This window comes from Sapajus apella, unplaced genomic scaffold (genome assembly GCF_009761245.1).
Source record: "Sapajus apella isolate SASKATOON/1434 unplaced genomic scaffold, GSC_monkey_1.0 scaffold103, whole genome shotgun sequence".
NCBI lineage: Eukaryota > Metazoa > Chordata > Mammalia > Primates > Cebidae > Sapajus > Sapajus apella.
The window spans coordinates 1,324,500-1,344,495 of NW_022437043.1; the positions used below are offsets into that span (position 1 = coordinate 1,324,500).

Consider the following 19,996-nt stretch of genomic DNA (forward strand, 5'->3'; position numbering starts at 1 on the left):
GTACAGACTCGACTCCTGTATTCAGTTGATAGCTCAACGCAGAAAGTTCAATGGCTTCTTATAGCAGGAGGTCACAATGAGGCATTTTCCATGGAGGATAGACTTAGGAAATCATTTCCGATATCGGCTACAAATTCTCAAAGTTGAGTTTGAGTCTCATGTGTTACTGAGGTTTTCTGGGAACTGATTAAATGCTGAAATTCTGTAGCCTGCCTGATTGGGCCACAGATGTGCATTCTGGTCCAAGTTTTCTCACCTAATTAGCTTATGATACGTTGAGCAAGTCACTTTGGTTCTCTCAGTCTTCATATCTGGAAAAGGTTGGATTGCATTAGATGGTTTCTAAGCATTCTTTTCATGGCAGCATAATGTGATCTATGCATTTTGTTGCCAGTACTGTATCTATTTTTGCCTGTTGGTATGGCAGGGGCAAAAAAATCAGTCTTTCTGTACCGTGGTTCCCTCCTTGTCCTAGATTGGGTTCTCTGGAAACAGACTCTTAAGATACAGAGTCAAGGCAAAAAGTTTATTGTAGACAGTCCTCAGGAAATACACCTAAGAGGGTGAGGAAGGCAGGATTGGGCAGGAGAGTAGACCTACAATGCAGTTGCAATGACAGATTCTAATGAGGAGCTAGGAAGACCCTTCAGAATTGTCCCTCATTGAGAACAGGAGGTCTGGACTCTGTGACCCTTCATCAGCCTCCCCCTGAGGGAGGATGCTACCCTGGGTGAGGCCGGCTCAAGGACGATTCCTAATGAGGAATTGTAGCTGTGAACTTCGACCAGCCTGTATTCCCTGCAGATCCAGGGCACAGTGCTGCATTATCTACTTTACTCTCATAGAAAATAGGGAGTTGCCTTGTCATGTAAAAGACATTGTGGACTTGAGCTTTGGCTTTATAGATAGAATGGAGCTCTCTTTGTGAACCTATCCCTGTTAGGTAAGGTAACTTCTTTTAGAAGGTTGTATTTCTGCACTATTTATATAGAAGGAAAAAAAAATCAGAATTAGAAAAAGCCCTAGAAATGATTCAATCTCTGTCTCAATGAAGGAGCCCCATCTACAGAAAACTAACAGAAAGATCAAAGAGGGAAATAAGCATTTGTAAAGACAAGTCCTAAATCCAACGTCTTCAGGAGTTGGGCAGCTTAAAAATCAACAGCAGCAGACATGAGACATTAGGGACTATTGAGGACTGGCTGACTTAGGAAGTATGTACCCTTCTAAAAAGCATGTATATTCAAATTCCTCGAAAATGTTGCTGATCAAATAAAACACATTTGAGCCTCCTGATCATGAGGTCAGGAGTTTGAGACCAGCATAACCAACATGGCAAAACCACATCTCTACTAAAAATACAAAAATTAGCCCAGTTTGGTGGTGCATGCCTGTAATCCCAGCTACTTGGGAGGCTGAGGAAGGAGAATCACTTGAACCAGGAGGTGGAGGTTATAGTAAGCCAAGATCGTGCCATTGCATTCCAGCCTGGGCAACGAGAAAAACTCAATCTCAAAAAAATAAAAATAAAACACATTTATTTGAAGCCTTGGTTCACATGTCCAAGTTGTCTTCAAGTACTTGATAAATAAGTGCAAAGTTTGGTTTTGCATCACTTAAATGACAAATTCTTTTTGGATGTCTTTGATTTTCTGAGAAACAAGCATAAAGACCAGCAACCATTTCATAAAATTACCTACAGTGAGAAAGAGAGGCCTGGGTTGGAAGGGCAAAAAGACAAGAAAAACAAAGACAGAAAAAAAGTCTTTTTAGAACAGAAATCTCCCTTAAGAAATTACCCTCCCCCAGTCCAGCATACCATGGCAATGTTTATCTCCTGCTATGGCAATGTCACAATTGATGAGAGCGGTGTCAGACTTTATTGGAAAAACTGCGTATTTGCAGTGAGATAGAATCACTGCTCTTCTGTTAACATGTATTCTGTGCTATAATTTCAGCATACAGGACATTAACATTGAGCTCATTAATTTTTTCAAACTATACTCCTTGCTTACACTGAGGTGCTTGTAAACATGCAAGGCATGTCCCATAGCCTAAGGAAGCTGACTGAGACATTAGAGGAAGAGGATGAAAACAAAGGAAGGTACTAGGTAATAGTAACAGCTCTTTCCTCTATCGGAGCCCAGGGTTTGGCTCTCTTCCTTGATCAAGGCCATTCTCTTCAGAGTTTGAAGGCAAAAGCAGATCTTAAAGTGACAGTTGATGTGAACTGGTTATCTCAGCTTGAAGCCAAGGCTCTGAAAAGTAGCTTTGGAAATCTCATGTGAAAAAGCTGGTTTATGGAAACTTGCCGTTCATTCAAGGTGGGCTGTGGGCCCTTCAAGTAAGACCCCGCACATGTGATCCATAAAAGGCTATTATTTATTTACACTCCAAACAGTAATGCCTCAATGGGAACCAGGTTTTCCTATTAACGGGCCTCATATATTTTCCACAAACCACTGAGGTCTATGGGTGAAATAGAGTGGAGGAGAGACATGTGGGTGTGTGCTAGGGAATGGGGGTATGGACAGAAAAAAAGAGACAAAGATTGGCGGGGATAGGGTGCTTAAAGTTCCACAGAGCAGCGCAATAATGAGAATCTTGAGGGACTGATATAGGGCACCCCTGCACCTTGTATCATTTACTTTTTACATGCCCCTAGATAGCTACTATTACTTGCAGTACCTGTCTTATAGAATTGATGGGAAAAGTGAGATGATGCAGGTAAGGGCTTAACGCAGCAAGCACTCAATAGGTATCAGCTACTCTCCATTGACCTTTTAGACTAGCAGACAGGAAGCACTGCTTAAGTTTTGTGAGCAGTTATTGCCTTGAATTTCTTACAATCATTCAACACATACTTACTGAGCACCTACTACGTGGTAGGTAGGCACCATGCTGTGATTCAGCAGTGTACAAGACACAGCCCACCTCATGGAGCACACAGTTGATGGTAGATGCTGTGGAACGCATTAATTGTGGCTCTAGTCGGTACTATTACAGAAAAGCATCAGGGCTGGGCGCGGTGGCTCACTCCTGTAATCCCAGCACTTTGGGAGGCTAAGTTGGGCGGATCATGAGATCAAGAGCTCAAGACCAGCCTGACCAACATGGTGAAACCCTGTTTCTACTAAAAATACAAAAATTAGCTGGGCGTGGTGGCACGTGCCTGTAGTCCCAGCTACTCAGGAGGCTGAGGCAGAAGAATCACTTGAACCTGGGAGGCAGAGGTTGCGGTGGGCTGAGATTGTACCATTGCACTCCAGCCTGGGTGACAGAGTGAGATTCTGTCTAAAAAAAAGAAAGAAAGAAAAAGAAAGAGAGAGAAGAAAGAAAGAAAGAAAGAAAGAGAGAGAGAGAGAGAAAGAAAGAAAGAAAGGAAAGAAAGAAAGAAAGAAAGAAAGAAAGAAAGAAAGAAAGAAAGAAAGAAAGAAAGAAGGAAGGAAAGAGAAAGAAAGAAAGAAGAAAGAAAGAAGAAGGAAGGAAGGAAGGAAGGAAGGAAGGAAGGAAGGAAGGAGGGAAGGAAGGAAGGAAGGGAGGGAAAGAAAGAAAGAAAAAAAGAAGAAAAGCATTGGATGCTATAAATGCAGGGGAACTAGGATTTAAGAGGAAGTTACCAGAACCCTCAGGACTCTATAAGCATCACTGTGTGGCAAGAGAGTGACACCAAATAGTGAGACAGGAAGTAAAAAATAGAAACCGCATGACTAAATAGTAATGAAAACCACATGTGCAACTAATAATTCCTGAATGTTAAGTCCTGTTTGTCCCATTGACAATAGTTCACCCCATTAGTCTTTTACTGTTCCTCTGTCTGCCCAGCCCTTCTCTGTACTTGGAACTCTTTATCAACTATGATTATCTCCCAACCCCTGTGCAAGGGAGCTGCCCCAATTTGTTTTAAAAGAGTGCCATCTTCTGGCCAAACACTGTTGTTTCCTTCCAGTGGAAATCCTAAAGTATTCAAGACGGCTTCGTCGTTGGGGAAACTAAGTTTTGTCACTTCCACCCAGAATTTCCTCCAGTACATTTGTCTGCACTCTCTTACTTTGTTTTCAATTCTGACATGGATCAATACTGATATCTAATATTTCCAGCCTTTCCTCTGCCCTAATCTCTCAGGAAGTTTTTTTGGTTAAAACTTCCCGGTTCTTCAGCCTCTATTGTGTGCATCTGGGTAATGGGTGAAGAGAAAATAGATGGGAGATGAGACAGGTAGAATTGCTCTCACCTTAGAAAGGGCACAGAAGTAATCTGGGGAAAGCAGGAGAAGGGGGCTGGGAGAGGAGAAAGTTTCAGAAAGGCAACTTGGGGCTGTGGAGGAGGGCAGCTGGAGAGAAGGAGGGGTTTTCTCTTTTTATTTTAAGTTCTGGGATACATGTGCAGAACGTGCAGGTTTGTTACATAGGTATACACGTGCCATGGTGGTTTGCTGCACCCATCAACCAATCATCTAGGTTTTAAGCCCCGCATGCATTAGGCATTTATCTTAATGTTGTCCCTCCTTTTGCCCCCACTCCCTGACAGCCCCCAGTGTATGATGTTCCCCTCCCTGTGTCCATGTGTTCTAATTGTTCAATTCCTAATTATGAGCGAGAACATGCAGTATTTACTTTTCTGTTCCTGTGTTAGTTTGCTGAGAATGATGGGAGAAGAAGGGGTTTTCAAAAACTGCCTTGACAATCAAAGGAAACGGAAGGAAGGAAGGAAGCTTTCTAAGTTTGGCTAGAGTTGTGTGCTATAGTAAATATTTACATTACTTTTAAGTTTTGGGAGTCAACATTGTGTTTCTTTTAGACACTGGATTGTGCTGGGACTGCCTTAGAGGTCCCCAGAGCACCCTTGGTTATTTGGGGCTGTACAAATTCAGAAAACATGCACCGAATAGTGGCTGGAATCTGGAATGTCATGTAAGTGCCCTGTGGGTTCAGTTTATGGGATTTCAGCGGAACTAAACCTTGGCAACTCTGTCTTTGGCAAGATCAACATCTAAGCTGGTAAACTGTGTACCCCATGCCAGACATACACTAAATATGTAATACATCTGGCAGTGAATTAGATTTACATTAAGAAAATGAGCAAAGGAGTTCTGCTTGCCTGGTGTCATATATTCATCTGGCTACTGTAGACTACTACATCACATCAACTAGCAAACATGGAAGATGCAGGTATGAAGCCCCTAGACGGATCCAATGAGGCAGCTGGTATCAGATGGGCTTTATATTTAGACTGGGTAGAGCTGGCCAGAGGATACACCTGAAAAGTAAGTCCACTGAGAGATGGGGCCAGTTCAGACATGCCAAAGGGAGTGAGGGCAAGTCAGCTTCTCTCTCAAGCAGCCTGACCACCTTTGCTATGTCAGCCATTTAAATTTTGTCAGCTGTATTAATGTCCTATTGCCCCTGTAACAAATTGGCACAAGCTTAGTGACTTAAAACAACACAAACTTATTAGTTTAAAGTTCTGGAAGTCAAAAGTTAGAAATGAGTCTTACAGGGCTAAAATCAAGGTGTTAGCAGGAATGATTCATTCTGGAAGCTCCAAGGGAGAGCTCATTCCTTGACTCTCTCTGCTTCTAGAGGCTGCTGGCATTCCTTGGCTTGTGGCTACATCACTCCAATCTCATTTCCATGGATGCACCATCTCCTCCTCACTTTGACCTTCCTGCCTCCCTCTTAAGAGAACCCTTTTTACATTGGGCCCACGAGGAGTATCTCCCTATTTTATCACATCTGCAAAGTCCCTTTGCCATGTAAAGTAACATATTCATTGGGCCCAGGGTTAGGATGTGGACGTCTTTGGCCAAACTAGTATCTAGCCTACCACATGGGCCTTAATATTTTTGAAAACCAAGAGTTAAATGCCACAATTTGTCTGTCCTCAAATCCTTGCTGTTCCAGGCCCCTGAATTTGGAGCAGCAAGTAGAACTTTTAATGATTTATAACCACATGGTCTCTGCCCTATTTCCACCAATGACTACCCTCTTCCTTATCACATGCACACCCCAATGTAGCTTCTACCCAGCTTTGTCTTCTACATACAGAAAGGTTGGCATCTGGGATCCCGAGAAGCAAATGTATTTGTCTTACATAAGCATAAAACCAGACTCCAACTTTGTCCCTTTAATAAATTACAGAAGAGAAATTTTTGCTCTCTAATCCCAACAATTGAATTCTCTCAGACTCTGCACATATCTGAATACTGTACTTTCATACGAACCTGCTCAGGCATCCCTTTAGGTGGCCAAGCCTCAAAGCAAGAGTATCCTACCAGGCACTTGTCAACCACTGAATTCCCAAAAGATCATCAGAAAACATGTCAATCAAGAAAAGCTGAGTTTATCAGATACACTGCCATAAGGGAGAGCATCACCTTGACAGTCTTACTAGTTGTCAAAGTGGAAAGATTGGGGAAGGGTTCATAGAGTTTTCAATCTGGGGGTTGTCTTTAAGGCAGATCTTGCAAGGCAAAAAATGGTTGGAATTGGAAATGTTTATGATAGAGTAGTTGTGGATTGGTAGGCAAAGTAAAGTGGTGTCTTAAAGTGAGTCTTGATGAGGAAACTGTTAATCTTGACAAATAATCTGTTTTCATTACTTCGAAGCTTTGTATTCCAGGAGCAAGTATTTCCTGGGACAAGTCACCAGGTTATTTTGACTGGCTCGGTGTTTTTTAATTCAGGGACAGGAAAGTCTGTTGGTTTCAGCTTCCTACATTTAACACACAACTTGCACTGCTTATTATTCCTAAAGGCACATTCTGATTTATTAGCCTTGAGAACTGTTGTTAGAAACAGATTCTTTGTTAAGTCACCTTCTTTTGCAGGAAAGCGAAAACGTTAAAAGCTCAGGTTTCTGGAGCCAGCTAGGCCTGGGTTTGAATCTTGGTATTGAACATACATTTTCTTTTCTTTCTTTTTTTTTTTTTGAGACCGAGTTTCACTCTTGTTGCCCAAGCTGCAGTGGAGTGGTGCGGTCTTGGCTCACCACAACCTCCGCCTCCTGGGTTCAAGCGATTCTCCTACCTCAGCTCCCGAGTAGCAGGGATTACAAGCATGTGCCACCATGCCCGGCTAATTTTTTGTATTTTTAGTAGAGACGGGTTTTCTCCATATTGGTCAGGCTGGTCTCGAACTCCTGACCTCAGGTGATCCTCCCACCTCGGCTTCCCAAGTGCTGGGATTGCAGGTATGAACCACTGCGCCCAGTCTGAACATGCATTTTCTTATCTGTTAAATGGAGGTAGCTGTTCAGTTGTTCTGAGCATTCAATAGGATAACATACATGACGTTGTTATAGTACTAAAAATAAATGATAGCTTTTTTAAAAAAATAAAGATTTAGGATCTGTTGGTGGTCTATTATGATTCCTACTTCAAAAATGCATCTCAAATTAACTTTCTCCGCTAGTAACACCTCTCTGGTTAGTCATCTCTTGCTAAAATTCCCTGATTTTGCTTTTACTATACCACCTGAGCAGCGCAAATAGATCTTTTAAAATTGCAAATTTGATCCTCTCAGTACTGACTGGAGCCCCTTCAATAACTGCTCGATGCACTTTAGATATGACGCACTGTGGCTCCCAAAACCTTGCATGCTCCTTCCTCTTCCTATTTACCTACCTTCACCTCGAGTAACTCCACTCTCCCTCAGAAGCTTCTAGCCATCTAGTTCTCATAAATCCTCAGATCTATCCAGTTCTTTTCTGTCTTGGTTCCCTCTCCCTGGAAGGTTCTTTTCTCCATTCTTCAGTTGGCTAAATCCTTTGGGTCATTTCCAAAAGGATAAGATAGTACTTCCTCAGAGATACATTTCCTGAGAACCCCTCCCCGACAATTAATTCTCCATTATAATCTCTCATCACTGCTTTTTAAAAAAATTATTTTCCATAAGCCATTGGGGTATAGGTGGTATTTGGTTACATGAATAAGTTTTTTAGTGGTGATTTGTGAGATTTTGGTGCACCCATCACCCGAGCAGTATACACTGTACCATATTTGTTGTCTTCAATCCCTCAGCCCCCTCCCATTCTTCCCCACAAGTCCCCAAAGTCCATTGTATCATTCTTATGCCTGTGCATCCCCATAGCTTAGCTCCCACATATCAGTGAGAACATACAATGTTTGGTTTTCCATTCCTGAGTTACTTCACAAAAGAAGATATACAAATGGCCAAGAAACGTATGAAAAAATGCTCTTATCACTGCTTTTGTTTTCCCTCCATAACGATTTGAAATTACGTATTTTCTGAAATGCTTGTTTAATGTCTCCCCAAATGATAGGCCCCACCACAAATGGATTGTAAGTATGTAGAGATCTAGAGGCCATCAGTTCTCCAGCCAGAGGAAGAGGAACTTGGGTGTCCACATCCCCCCAGCTACTAGCTCCCATGCATAGTTATAAATGGATATAACTATATCCATTTACCCAGTGTGCCAAAGCGAATGTAACCGTTTTTTTTTTTCTGTGTGATGTGATGTGAGAAAGGTTGGCAAGCACTGCCTTATGCCAGTATTTTTGGTGTAGCTAGAGAAGTGAGGAAGCAGGGATCAAGGATCCAGATTTTACCATGAAACATCACTTGCATGAGAAAAAGTAAAAAACCCACTGTCATTTCCCAGGACCACAATTTCATATGGTGCCCGGTATCATAATGGTAATAACATACCTTCAAAGATGTCCAACCACAAATTCAAGTTTGCTGCTCTTTAATTATTTCACTTCCATTGTAACATGCCCTCAAAAGAATGAATTTAAATGAGCCAATTAGTAACTGAAGGTCAGTCTGGAAGAAATAATTGACAAAACCAGTCCTCAGATCTCACCAGGGCTCCTTGGATTTAAATTGGAATCCAAGAAAGAAGCATTTATTCATTATTTATTTCATCTGATCATTTATGACAAACCTGGCCTCTAGGGGAAGCTGGGTATCTGGCTGAAATGCAAAATTAACAAATTAAAATTAACAAGCACAGAAAAGAAAAAAAAATCCAGTCTCGCCCCAGCTTACTCCAAGGGCCAGGACTGACACTGGGCGTACCCAGGAAGGGGTAGGGAAGCCCTTGGCTTCTCAGAGTTCAGCTAACCTTCTCCCCACCCCCACACATGAATCCACGATGAAAATTTCCAGTTAGGTAAGGAGAGGAGGTAGTATTGGGATAATGTAAAGGTCGTTTGGCATCAGGTGGATGCTTTTGAGCACTCAGCAGATCACATCCCTCACGGATCGGCATCCAGGGAAATGAGGGCTCTGCACAGCAATCTCTCTGAGACAGGGAGAAGGGGCCCATGCACGGCACAATGCCCTCTCTTGGGACATACTCAATGTGGTGGGGTGGCCAGGGGGAGCAAAGGGAAACGACAGCCTTAGTGGTCAGGAAATGGTTAGAGGAGAAGGTGGGCTTGCCACACAAGGGCTTAGCCATCCTCGCTCTCAGTTTCAGGCAAACAGATCCAGGGAGTCTTGGTGGGGACAGGTTGGCAGAGGATAATACAAAATATAGGAAAGACACCCTTTCAGGCTCAGACAGGAAAGCCATACTCATAAGGAGCAGAGGATAAGGAATTGCTGATAGCTACTGAACGTGGAGTCTTGGTCCTGTCCCTTGAGGCAGATCCATCTGAGAGAGGATGGGATCTGAGATCCAGTCTGAGGCCTGTGGTCTGCACTGGGTACCTTAACTACCCTGCTCTCATCACAGATCCCTTTGGGGCAGGGATATGGCTGGCACCCAGCTGCTGCCAATGTTCTGCTCCCTGGTTGAATATGACTCTTTGCATGCTTGCTGAATACCAGGCCCTCGAATCCACCTGGATTAGCCTCTGCAGAGCCTCGGCTGAATCATCGTCCAGGAACACTGGGACCCTGCTTCTCTTCTCTGCCTGCCTATCTGGGTCACTCTACTAAGCTGGGCATATGGTGTGATTGGCACTGCCAGCCTGGATGGGTTGGGGTGGAGAAAGAGCCTCACTGGACCCAGCCGACTCTCCTCTTGTTGGTTTCTCAAAGAAGGAAATTCTGAAGCTGAGTTGCTGAAGACTAAATGTAGAAATACTCCAGGCTGACAACAGGGTAGGACACCCAAGGCAGAGGGAGTAGGACTTCCCGCAGGTACAAGCCCCAGGGGAAGATTCTTGGGCCATAGTCTGCTGGGTGGACCAAAGGCCTGTAGAAATGATCAGAGCCTTCCCTGCTTTCCTATCTTTATTCTAGTTTCCTCACCCATCCACTTTTTCATAAAGGCCTTTCAAATAGGGAACCTAACCTTCTGAGGTCAAACTATGAAAAGTGTCATTTTAGCATGCCTGCCAAGAAGCACTGGACATATTTAGGGTTCTCTTCCCTCCATCAGCAGGATCTTGAGAAAGGAGGCAGTCACCCACCGAAAGCACTCCGGAGGAAATCAAGGAGAAACAGGAGGAAGAGCTGACATAGAGGAGGTAGGCAGAAGAGTTCAGAGGGTGATGAAGAAGGAGAATCATTGAGTCTCCCAATATCCTAAAGTCACCTTGTGCTGGTGTTGCCCAGAATTTCATCTTTGGAGTAGACTTTTTCCCCGAAGTAATCACAATTTGATAAAGCTTATTCACACTTAAGTGAGATGTGCCAGGAATCCATTTGGTGGGACAAATGTGTGTTTTGAGAGACCCCAATGTAAGAGATTTCTGATGTAACATTTCAGACAGTGTGACAAAGTGAAACAAAAACATTTTCAGGCCTTGGTCTTTGCTGGAGTCCCTCGGTTTCCTTACCTAGACAGCAGTTGGCTTTCCCTGTGCCCACCTGCTTGTCTACCTTCTCCTCATCGCCTTACTGCTCACACACCATCTCCTTTTGTTTTGTTTTGTTAACTTGGTATTTAAATGTGTTGCTGGATGTTGTCTCAAATTCTCTGGGAAGTAGCAGACAATAAGCAAATACATAAATACAGCAGCAGATTGTTTAACCAGGTGTCCAAACATGAGAAATATAGAACAGAAATGTTTTAAAACTTTTTAAATATTACATTTTTTACATCAGCTTACTATAATCACTAAAAAGCTGCAATAATGGAGATTATAATGAATGATTACAGTGAAATCACTGTAATATGAGTACAGAATTTGTCATAGCTCTTAGATATGTATTTCCTTTTGGGATCACAGCTGTTTGTAATTGAGTAAATAGATACTGAACATTTCAAATTTAATGATTGAGTGTCTCAGGGCTTATCTTCAAAGATATCTCTGTTTACATTCAATCCCATGGCTTACCAAATTATATCACCAGCCCCAGCCTCTCCCTTGAACTCTAATACACATAGCCAAAAGCCTCCCCAACACCTCCACTTGGATCTTCATAGATCTCCATGGATCTAAATCTTTATTACTCTAGACCAAGCCAACAGAACCTCTGGCCTAGACAACTAACTTTCCAGGCCCCCTAGCTAGTCTCCTACTTTCACTCTTACCACAAAGCAGCCTGCTCTCCATATCACTAAGTGTGTCACAGGGTGGATTTTCCAGGAAGCGGACTCAGTGATGGAGATTTGCATGCAAGAAGCTTATTGGAATGTGTCCTTGGAATCAACACCTATGAAGAAGCGAGGGAAGCAAATTGGGCAGAGGATGAAGCAGAACTCTGAGGCAATTGCAATAAAGGCTTTAGCTGATTCCACGAGGAGCTCTGGAACTAAAATAGTTATTTGTATCCACTCATTGGATTTGGACTACTCCTAGGAAGGGGCATGTTTTGGGGCAGGGGTTTCCTTCAGCCTGCAGAAAGGGACACAGCTATGAGCTGTCAGCCTCCCAACTTCGAGCAGCTGGGTGAATGAATGAGTGCATCATTTCCAAAGGAAGATTTGGGTAGCATACTACAGTATCGACAACAGACCAATTCTTGTAAAAATTTGCCAGACTGTCTACTCCCTTACTAGAAATACTCTAGTGGATTGTCCTCACACTTAGAATAAAAGCCAAACCCTTTCCTGTGACCTAAGACTTCGTACCTGATCTGGCCCCTGTCTATCTCTCCAACCTCATTTTCTGCATTAATTTTCTGTTACCATTGCTCCTGCCACACTGGCTCTTTTGCTATTCCTTTAATACTCCGATCATATTCTCACCTCTGGGACTTGCAATTGCTGTTTCTTCTGCCTGAAATGCTCTCCCTGCAAGTAGCATCATGGCTCATTTGTTTACTTCATTTAGGTCTCAGTTTAGTAAAGGTCACTTTCTCAGTAAGGCCTAACCTGACCACTCAATCTACTATAGCCATCCCCTGCCGCCACATCACTCTTTATCCTCTTGCTTTGCTAACTTTTTCTCGATGACATTTCTCATCACCTGAAAGTATAGGTTACACTATTTATTTATTTATTTTCTATTCATTAGAACTTAAGCTTTATGAGGGAAGGGAGTTTCTCAGTTCTGTTCACACCTATATTCCTAACACCCACAAAAGTACCTGAAATAGAGAGGGTATTCACTATATATTTGTTGAGTTATTGTTGAATGGTTATCATTCTTTAATTCTTATAATGGAACAAGCGAAAGACCATATCCAGGAGATACTGGGGCCATATTAGGTGGTAGAAGCAAATAAAAATATGTTTTGGATAGAAAATACCTAAGTTTTGGAGATAGCAATAATTTAGAAAGATCAGGTGCTAGGTGTTCTGGATAAGTAATCTTATAAGGCTGGCCCAGGGAGTAGAGACAGTGAAAAGAACACACAGAGGTTTAGAGCAACTCTCATCTGGCTTTGAAGGCCATCTACATCTCTCACTGGTTATGGGACCTTTGCTTTGTCTCTGAGACTCAGACTCTTTATGTGGAAAACGGAAGTGATGGGAGTGGAATCAGGATAAAATAAGATGATGTATAGCATCTTGTAATTAATGTTTAATGAAAGTAACTGTTGTTATAATAATATAATTAATAAGCATTATTATTATCTAAAGGCAGTCTTATAAGACGGTCTTAAAATTTTGTCAAGTGAGGTGGATGTTTTAGGATGTTTTGGGCTGTAACAGAAAACCTATATTGAAAATGGTTGAATTTATTTCTTACATGACCAGACTTCCTAAAATTGGGTAGGCTGGGAGAAGGCAGCTCTCTCTAAAGAGATCTCTTAACAAATCTGCCCCTTTGAAAACCCTCTCCATTCCTTTTAGATCCTCAAAACTGGTGAGGGGTTACAACAGAAAAAAAAAACATATATTTTTTAGATCTTTCCTTTGACGTTTTCTATTTTTGTCTATCTCAGGTCTCACCTTGGTAACTGATATTTAATGAACTTGGCACTGAGGGAATGTTCTCTTTCCGGGTCCACAAGGGGGCGCAGTTTTAAGGGCGAGAACTTCCCAGTGCCATGCCCCTCTCCCATCTCTCTCCATCTGGGAGATTTAACAGTCTTTGTTTTGATTTTCACGCACGGGAAAGGGTCAAAAGTCGATCACTCCAGCAGAATTTTAAGGGAACTCTTTTCGTTGGCCAGGGGGTCTCAGAGAAGGTGGGAGTTCCTCCCAGGTTAAAAGTCCCCTTCTTCCACATCCCTTCAGACTCCATGTTTGGATCCCCTTCCACCCTCGTGGAAGCCATCTTTCTCTCTCCTGGATTTTCCCTCTGGAATCCCCTTCCACACTCTCTTGTGGAAGCATGCCTTCCCCTCCTAAACTTCATTTCTGTCTATTCCCTTCCACTCAGTGTGGAAGCTGCTTTCCTCTCCTGGATTCCATCTTTCTGGATTCTCTCACTGTGAGAGTCAGCTTTTTCTTTCTCTCTCCTCCTGTTTCTCTTTCTCTGCTTAAATAAATCACTTTCTACAAACACTTCTGAGTCCGGCATTTACTGTGCACTGTGCCATGGTCTCTTCTCCCATTCTTAGGGGAGTGATAGACCAAGAACCTGGAAAAACGACGTCTCAGGGGAACTGAGGGCTCCCCTGAACCCCAAAACCCAGAAACAGCACCTCAGTCAAATCATGTAACTTAACAAGATGACACAATGGCAATATTATGCGGTCAGCACAGGACAAGAGGTCAATGTATGTGACATTGGGAAAACAAAAAAAAGGCCCTCCTCACTCTGCTGGAGAATGAGTGATCCAGGAGATTTTTGGAGAAGGCGATTCCTTTTTTTTTTTTTTTTTTTTTTTTTGAGACAGTCTCACTCTGTTGCCCAGGCTGGAGTGCAGTAGTGTGATCTTGGCTCACTGCAACCTTCGCCTCTCAGGTTCAAGCAATTTCCTGCCTCAGCCTCCCCAGTAGTTGGGACTACAGGCATGCACCACCATGCCCAACAAATTTTTTCATTTTTTGTAGAGATGGGATTTCACCATGTTGCCTAGGCTGGTCTACTGAGCTCAAGCGATCTGCCTGCCTCAGCCTCCCAGAGCAATAGGATTACAAGTGTGAGCCACTGTGGCCAGCCATTGACTCTTTGATAGCAGATGCATTATAGTTAGCCATATGATCAATTTTTAGGGAGACTTTTTGGAAAAGATGCTCAAGAAGACTTCCCCATGCTATGTACATTTTTAGACAGTTTTAAAAAAATGATTACAAAGAAAATCTTGGTGGGTTCTTGAATTTTCTCATTTAGTCTCTGCTATGGATTGAATGTATCTCCCAAAGTTCATGTGTTGGAACTTTGATCTCCAGTCCAGTGGTGTTGGAAGGTGAGAACTAATAATGAAAGATGTTTGGATCATAAAGGCGCCATTTTCATAAATGTGTTAATACTATTATAGTGGCAGTGGGTTTCTTATCACAGGAGTGGATTCCCTATAAACGGATGACTTTAGCCCTCTTTTGCTTGCTTTCTCTCACCCATGTGATGCCTTCTGCCACACAGCATAAAGGTCCTCAAAGATGACGGTTCCTTGATCTTGGACTTCTCAGCCTCCACAATCATGAGCCAATAAATTTGTGTTCATTATTGTGCTAAGAATAAACTTCATTTTTTAAAGAAGAGTATAAGAATGGCCATTTATGGATTTAAAAGACATCCCTATGGAAACTGACTATGGGAGTCTAGAGGCATGAGTGCTTTGAGATTATGATATCATTGAAAAAATAGTCCAAATAGGATTTAATGCACTGCTAAACTGTAGTTTTAAATTAATGACTGTACCTAGTAAACGGCTTTGCACCAAGAAAGAATATGAAATGTCAACTGAAATATTGTCATTATCTTAATAGTTTAAGCATCTTGCTTATTAATATGTCATTTATTTTGACAGGTATTTTTTGGTGTAGTGAAGGCAAGGAACTGTATCTTTTAGTATTCTTACCATATCATTATAAATCATTTACAACATACTCACATACATGCCACCCATGATGGATTATGCAATTAAAATGCATGCATCATCCAGGCTTCAAGGAAATTTTGACTAAATGCTTTAAAGTCACAATAATATACCTAATACTGGATCTTGACTTGATCTGTCCAAAGCTTGAAAGTCATTACCCAAAAAGAAAGGACAGCAGATATGGTTAACCACCTTTTATTTTTAATTACCCAAGTGTGTACTGTAGTTTATATGAAGATACAATGGAGGATACAAAAGGAAGAAGAGATAAACTTTCTACCATCAAAAAGTTAAAATCAGCTGGAGACACACTGCACAAAACAGTAAGGCTTAAGGCTATATACTGAGTAGCATTTGAGTAGTGTAAGACAACTTAGTACAGAGTAAACCCACACAAGGGGACACCATCAGTGACTACCACAGGGAGCAAAGGAGGGTAATTGGGGAATACATTCAGGGAGGTGGGAAAAACATTGGATTTGTGTTCTAGTTCTCCAGATACCAGTGGCTTATTGTGGCTCTTAGGTCATTAAGTTCCATCTCTGTCAGCTTCAGTTTGCTCAACTCTAAAACAGAAGGTGAGGACTAAATGGTCTTTAATGTCTTTCAGCTGTAACAATACAGTATTCTAAGAACAAATGCAAAGAACTTTGGAAGGTGAGGCTATTGCAGGTAAGAGGAAGGAAAAGCACAAAGCCACAGTGGTAGGAAAAAACTCATTGCTTATGCATGGGCAAGGTGTGTTGCCGGGCAGCAAGAACCTTAAACAAGCCGATTTAACTATTCTAAAGGTTCCGAGGGCAATACAGAACAATAAGCCAGGTAAGGGACACTAAGCAGGGACCACAATGGAGAAAGAGATACCATGTATTTTACAGTCAGAGTTGGACTTATCTTCACGCTCCCCGACTCACTCCACATTATTTGTCTTCATGGAACTTGACTGCAACTCCTTCCGCAAACCCATACCCCAAAGACAGTATGAAGAGAGTCTGATTACAGACACCCTCTCTCTTTAGACTCGCATGAGTAGCCCCCTTTTGTGGGCCAGGAAGCCAAGGGCCATTGCTGAAAAGATGGTGGTCAATCCAATCAGCCTGAGCAGGCCTGGCACGGAGGGCAAATGTCGCTCGAAGAAGGTCGTGGTGATGGGTTGTGCAGGGACATCCTGGGTTCAGAGAACACTGGGTGTTAGTACAGGGCTTGTGCACTTTAGAAAGTCTGTACTTCCTCCAGCTCTCTGAACATGACCCATTCTTGCTAACCTCTAGGCCATTAAACACAATGTACCCTCTGCTTATACTGTTTACCCTGTCTTCCTCACTGGACCCTTCACTTCCTCAGGGAGGCTTTATTTCCTGGGCCCCCAGCCTAGGATGACCTTCTCCTTTTGCATTTTTTTTCTCAGCATGCCTTCTTCACTGTTCTGTGCTTTTTGATTATCATTTGCATTCTCCACCAGATGTTGAGCTCCACTAAAATGCTGCTGTGCATTTACCGCAATGGCTGATACAGAACACATGTGCCATAAATACTTGTTAGTAAATGAATCCATGGTTCCCACAGCCTACAATCCCATTCCTAGCAGAAGCACTAAGAGAATGACTTTGGAGTGGTGGGCCTATTTTCTTTGACTTCACACTTAAAAGGATAGAGCAATAACTTTAACCTTTTTGACCTTATTCTCTACAGTGTGTTTTCACTCTAACTTCTATGCATCCCTCGTTCCAGCCAGGAAAACTTCCTAGGATTTTATTGCAAGAATGATAAGTATATTAAAAATAAAATCTCAATCTCAATATTCTCCATTTCATTCCATCTGTTTGTCCCTGGACGGGAGATGCTAACACACTTTCCTTTCTTTTCCTACCTCTTGTTGAGAATCACCAGGCTAGATATTTATTCAACAGGCATTTATTGAGTTATTATTTTTAGAACTCTCTGAGAAATGTCTCCCTCCTCATCAGAAAATATTTTTTCCTAATAATCCGTAATGAATGTGGCACCTACAAATTTATCAAAGTTTGTCTAAATCTCTCACCTCTGCCCTAACCCACGATACTTATTTAAACATTCATTTTTAAATCGCTTAGGTAAATCACTTAGTTGAATCACTTAGGAAAAGGTATATGTGAATATAGACAAGTGTGCTCTTCTTGCAAATAATGGGTTTTAGAGAAAAGACATCTAAATTCATGAAATAAAACATAGCCTACCACAGACTCTGGTTCCGACTGCCAGATTTCATCCTCTGGAATCTTCCCCATAGCATGCAGAATCTGAAATGAAAGAGCATGTTGGCAAATAGCAAAAGTGACACCATCTTTCTTCTAATTTGTTCTCTAAATAAAGGACTAAGTAACAGTCTCTTGAGATATCCATCAAAAACACCATGGTAAAGGCCAGAACACTCCACTCAACCTTTAAAAGTCACCAAAATGTCTTTCCATTCTAGTATACGAGGTTGCAATCATTAGGCTTACCATAATTTTTTTTTCCCATTTATTTTATTGCATTTTAGATTTTGGGGTACATGTGAAGAACATGCAAGATTGTTGCATAGGTACACACGTGGCAGTGCATAAATTTTAATAGTTGTGAACACACCTCAAATAGGGATGAGATCAGAGGAACTGTCAGAAAAATCTTTCCTGTGAAATGAATTGAATTTTGAGTCCTAAATAGAAGCATGTTTGGTCCTGGAAGATCAGACCTGGGTTATCTTTCAAGTATAGTCAGGTTGATCATTTGCTCCATGAACTCTTTTCACCTTCGGTGACATGTTAGGTATTTTCATTATGACTTCAGGTTAAAGTGTTCAGTTCACCTGAGACAACTGTTAAGATGGTATTTTATGGGTCTTGAGTTGGGGGTTACTGGAGAGTTAATCTCCAGGCTTTCAGATATCTTTGACCTACATGTTAGGACCATGAGTTTCCTCCTTCCCCATAATCTGTGACCCCAGGCCCTACCTCTCGGGCCGCTCTCTCCCCGGCCTCTACAGCCCCCTCCATGTAGCCGCTCCAGTGTGTGGCAGTCTCAGTGCCTGCGAAGTAAATCCTGTCCACTGGCTGGCGTAGAACCCTTGGAACAAAAGCAAAGAGGCACAAGTGGTCAGTCTCAGAGAGTCAGAGAAAAGCTTTCCCACAAAGACCGAGGCTGATCAGCTTCCTCAGATTCTGAACAATCAAGAAGGACATTGGCAATTTTGGAATAATGTTTGTTTATGTGGTTCCTCCAGCTCCTGCATGATCCTTGTCAGAAACAAAATGGAATAAAAGCCAAAGTTCACTCCTGCACCAGGAGTTGCAAGTGAAGGAGCTGACATTGATGGAGGTAAATTATTTATTTGCTTCACCAACATGAAGTGTGGGACCGTATAAGCCCAGTCATATGGCTCCCTTTATGGCTCACTAGCTCTGGGCAAGGCGATACATGCCCCCAATTCCCCACCTGGTTATTCCACTAGTGAACATGGCAAATCACTTCCTCTCATTGAGCTCTGGCTTCCTCGCCTCTTAAAGGGAATGAGCCACTGATTTATAAGACCCTTTCCATCAGTAACATTGAACAAATCTGTAAGTCTGACTATGGCTCCTTAACTGCTATTCCTTGAACACTTGCCTGTACTGGTGAGGTCGGTACTATTATTATCCCGATTTCGCAGATGAGAATATGGAAGTAGACTGTGGTGGACATTGTGATGAACCACACAGGCCCCCTTCAAGAATGAAAGACTTATTCCCAGCCTACCGATGTCAGCCCTCTTTGGAAATTGCCTTGCTGAAAAATCACCTAGGTCACGCCTCCTTCCAGCAGCAGGTGCACCCAGTGACTAGTCACCATGGGCTGTAAATACCTGATTCCCAAGTTCCAACTTGAGACCACTCTGAAGGGTCATTCTAGTTCGGGAACTCCCTCTGGGGTCAGCTGAGGCCTTCACTGGAACTGCATTACAGCCTAACTTCTCCCTATGCCCACTCCTGCTGCCTTCTCTCTTTCACAGGTGCCAATCCTAAGGACATGCCTTAATATATATCCTGTCAGCTAATTGTTGTTTCAGGATCTGCTTCCTGGAACCCAACCAGCAACAAAGACAAAGTGATTTGCTCTTGGTCACAGCTAGTAAGGGGCAGAGTTGGTATCTGAACTCAGGCAATCTGACTCTAGAACCTACAGTCTTCACACTTAGTTTTACTTCCTCTCTATACTGCACTGTTTCTTCAATCTTTTAAAGAACTCTGTGACATAGCTACTATTATCATTATATCATTTTTCACACGAGGAAGCTGAGGCTTGGAGAAATGTTCAGTGATATGCCAAGAGCCACACTCTTAGAAAATAACAAAGCCAGAATTTGAATCATCACTACCAGATGTCAAAGTCTATGTTTTTATCTTATATTCTTTGCCTGGTGTATCATCACCCTATAATATTTAATAGTAGAGTGCCAACATGCTATACAAGGGACTGAAATGTCACAGCACATGGCCTGTAAGAGGGGCAGTTTGTTGTTTCTCTGAGAAAAATACCATAAGGAAAGCACCATCAACATGCACTATTCATCCTGTCCCAGGATTCTCTTATATCTGATAACTGATGTCAAGAGCTAATACCCATGCTCCATCTTAGTCAACACTGTACACCACTGGGCCTTTTATTAGAAAACCAAACGAGCTGGCTTGCATTGGTGTGTT

At 42.3% G+C, this 19,996-nt stretch overlaps 1 protein-coding gene across 3 annotated transcripts in view; it reads right to left on the reverse strand.

The window, feature by feature from the left end:
- Window positions 1–15,478: 15,478 nt before the first annotated feature.
- Window positions 15,479–19,996, reverse strand: part of MAOB (monoamine oxidase B) — a 113,205-nt gene continuing 108,687 nt past the window's right edge. For all 3 annotated transcript variants that reach the window (XM_032258545.1, XM_032258546.1, XM_032258547.1), the window contains 3 exons: window positions 18,272–18,383; window positions 17,516–17,578; window positions 15,479–16,467 (listed from right to left, as the gene is read on the reverse strand). In XM_032258545.1, the coding sequence (XP_032114436.1) occupies window positions 16,315–16,467; window positions 17,516–17,578; window positions 18,272–18,383 (328 nt within the window). In that variant the 3' untranslated portion in view covers window positions 15,479–16,314. The remainder of the gene's footprint in view (window positions 16,468–17,515; window positions 17,579–18,271; window positions 18,384–19,996) is intronic.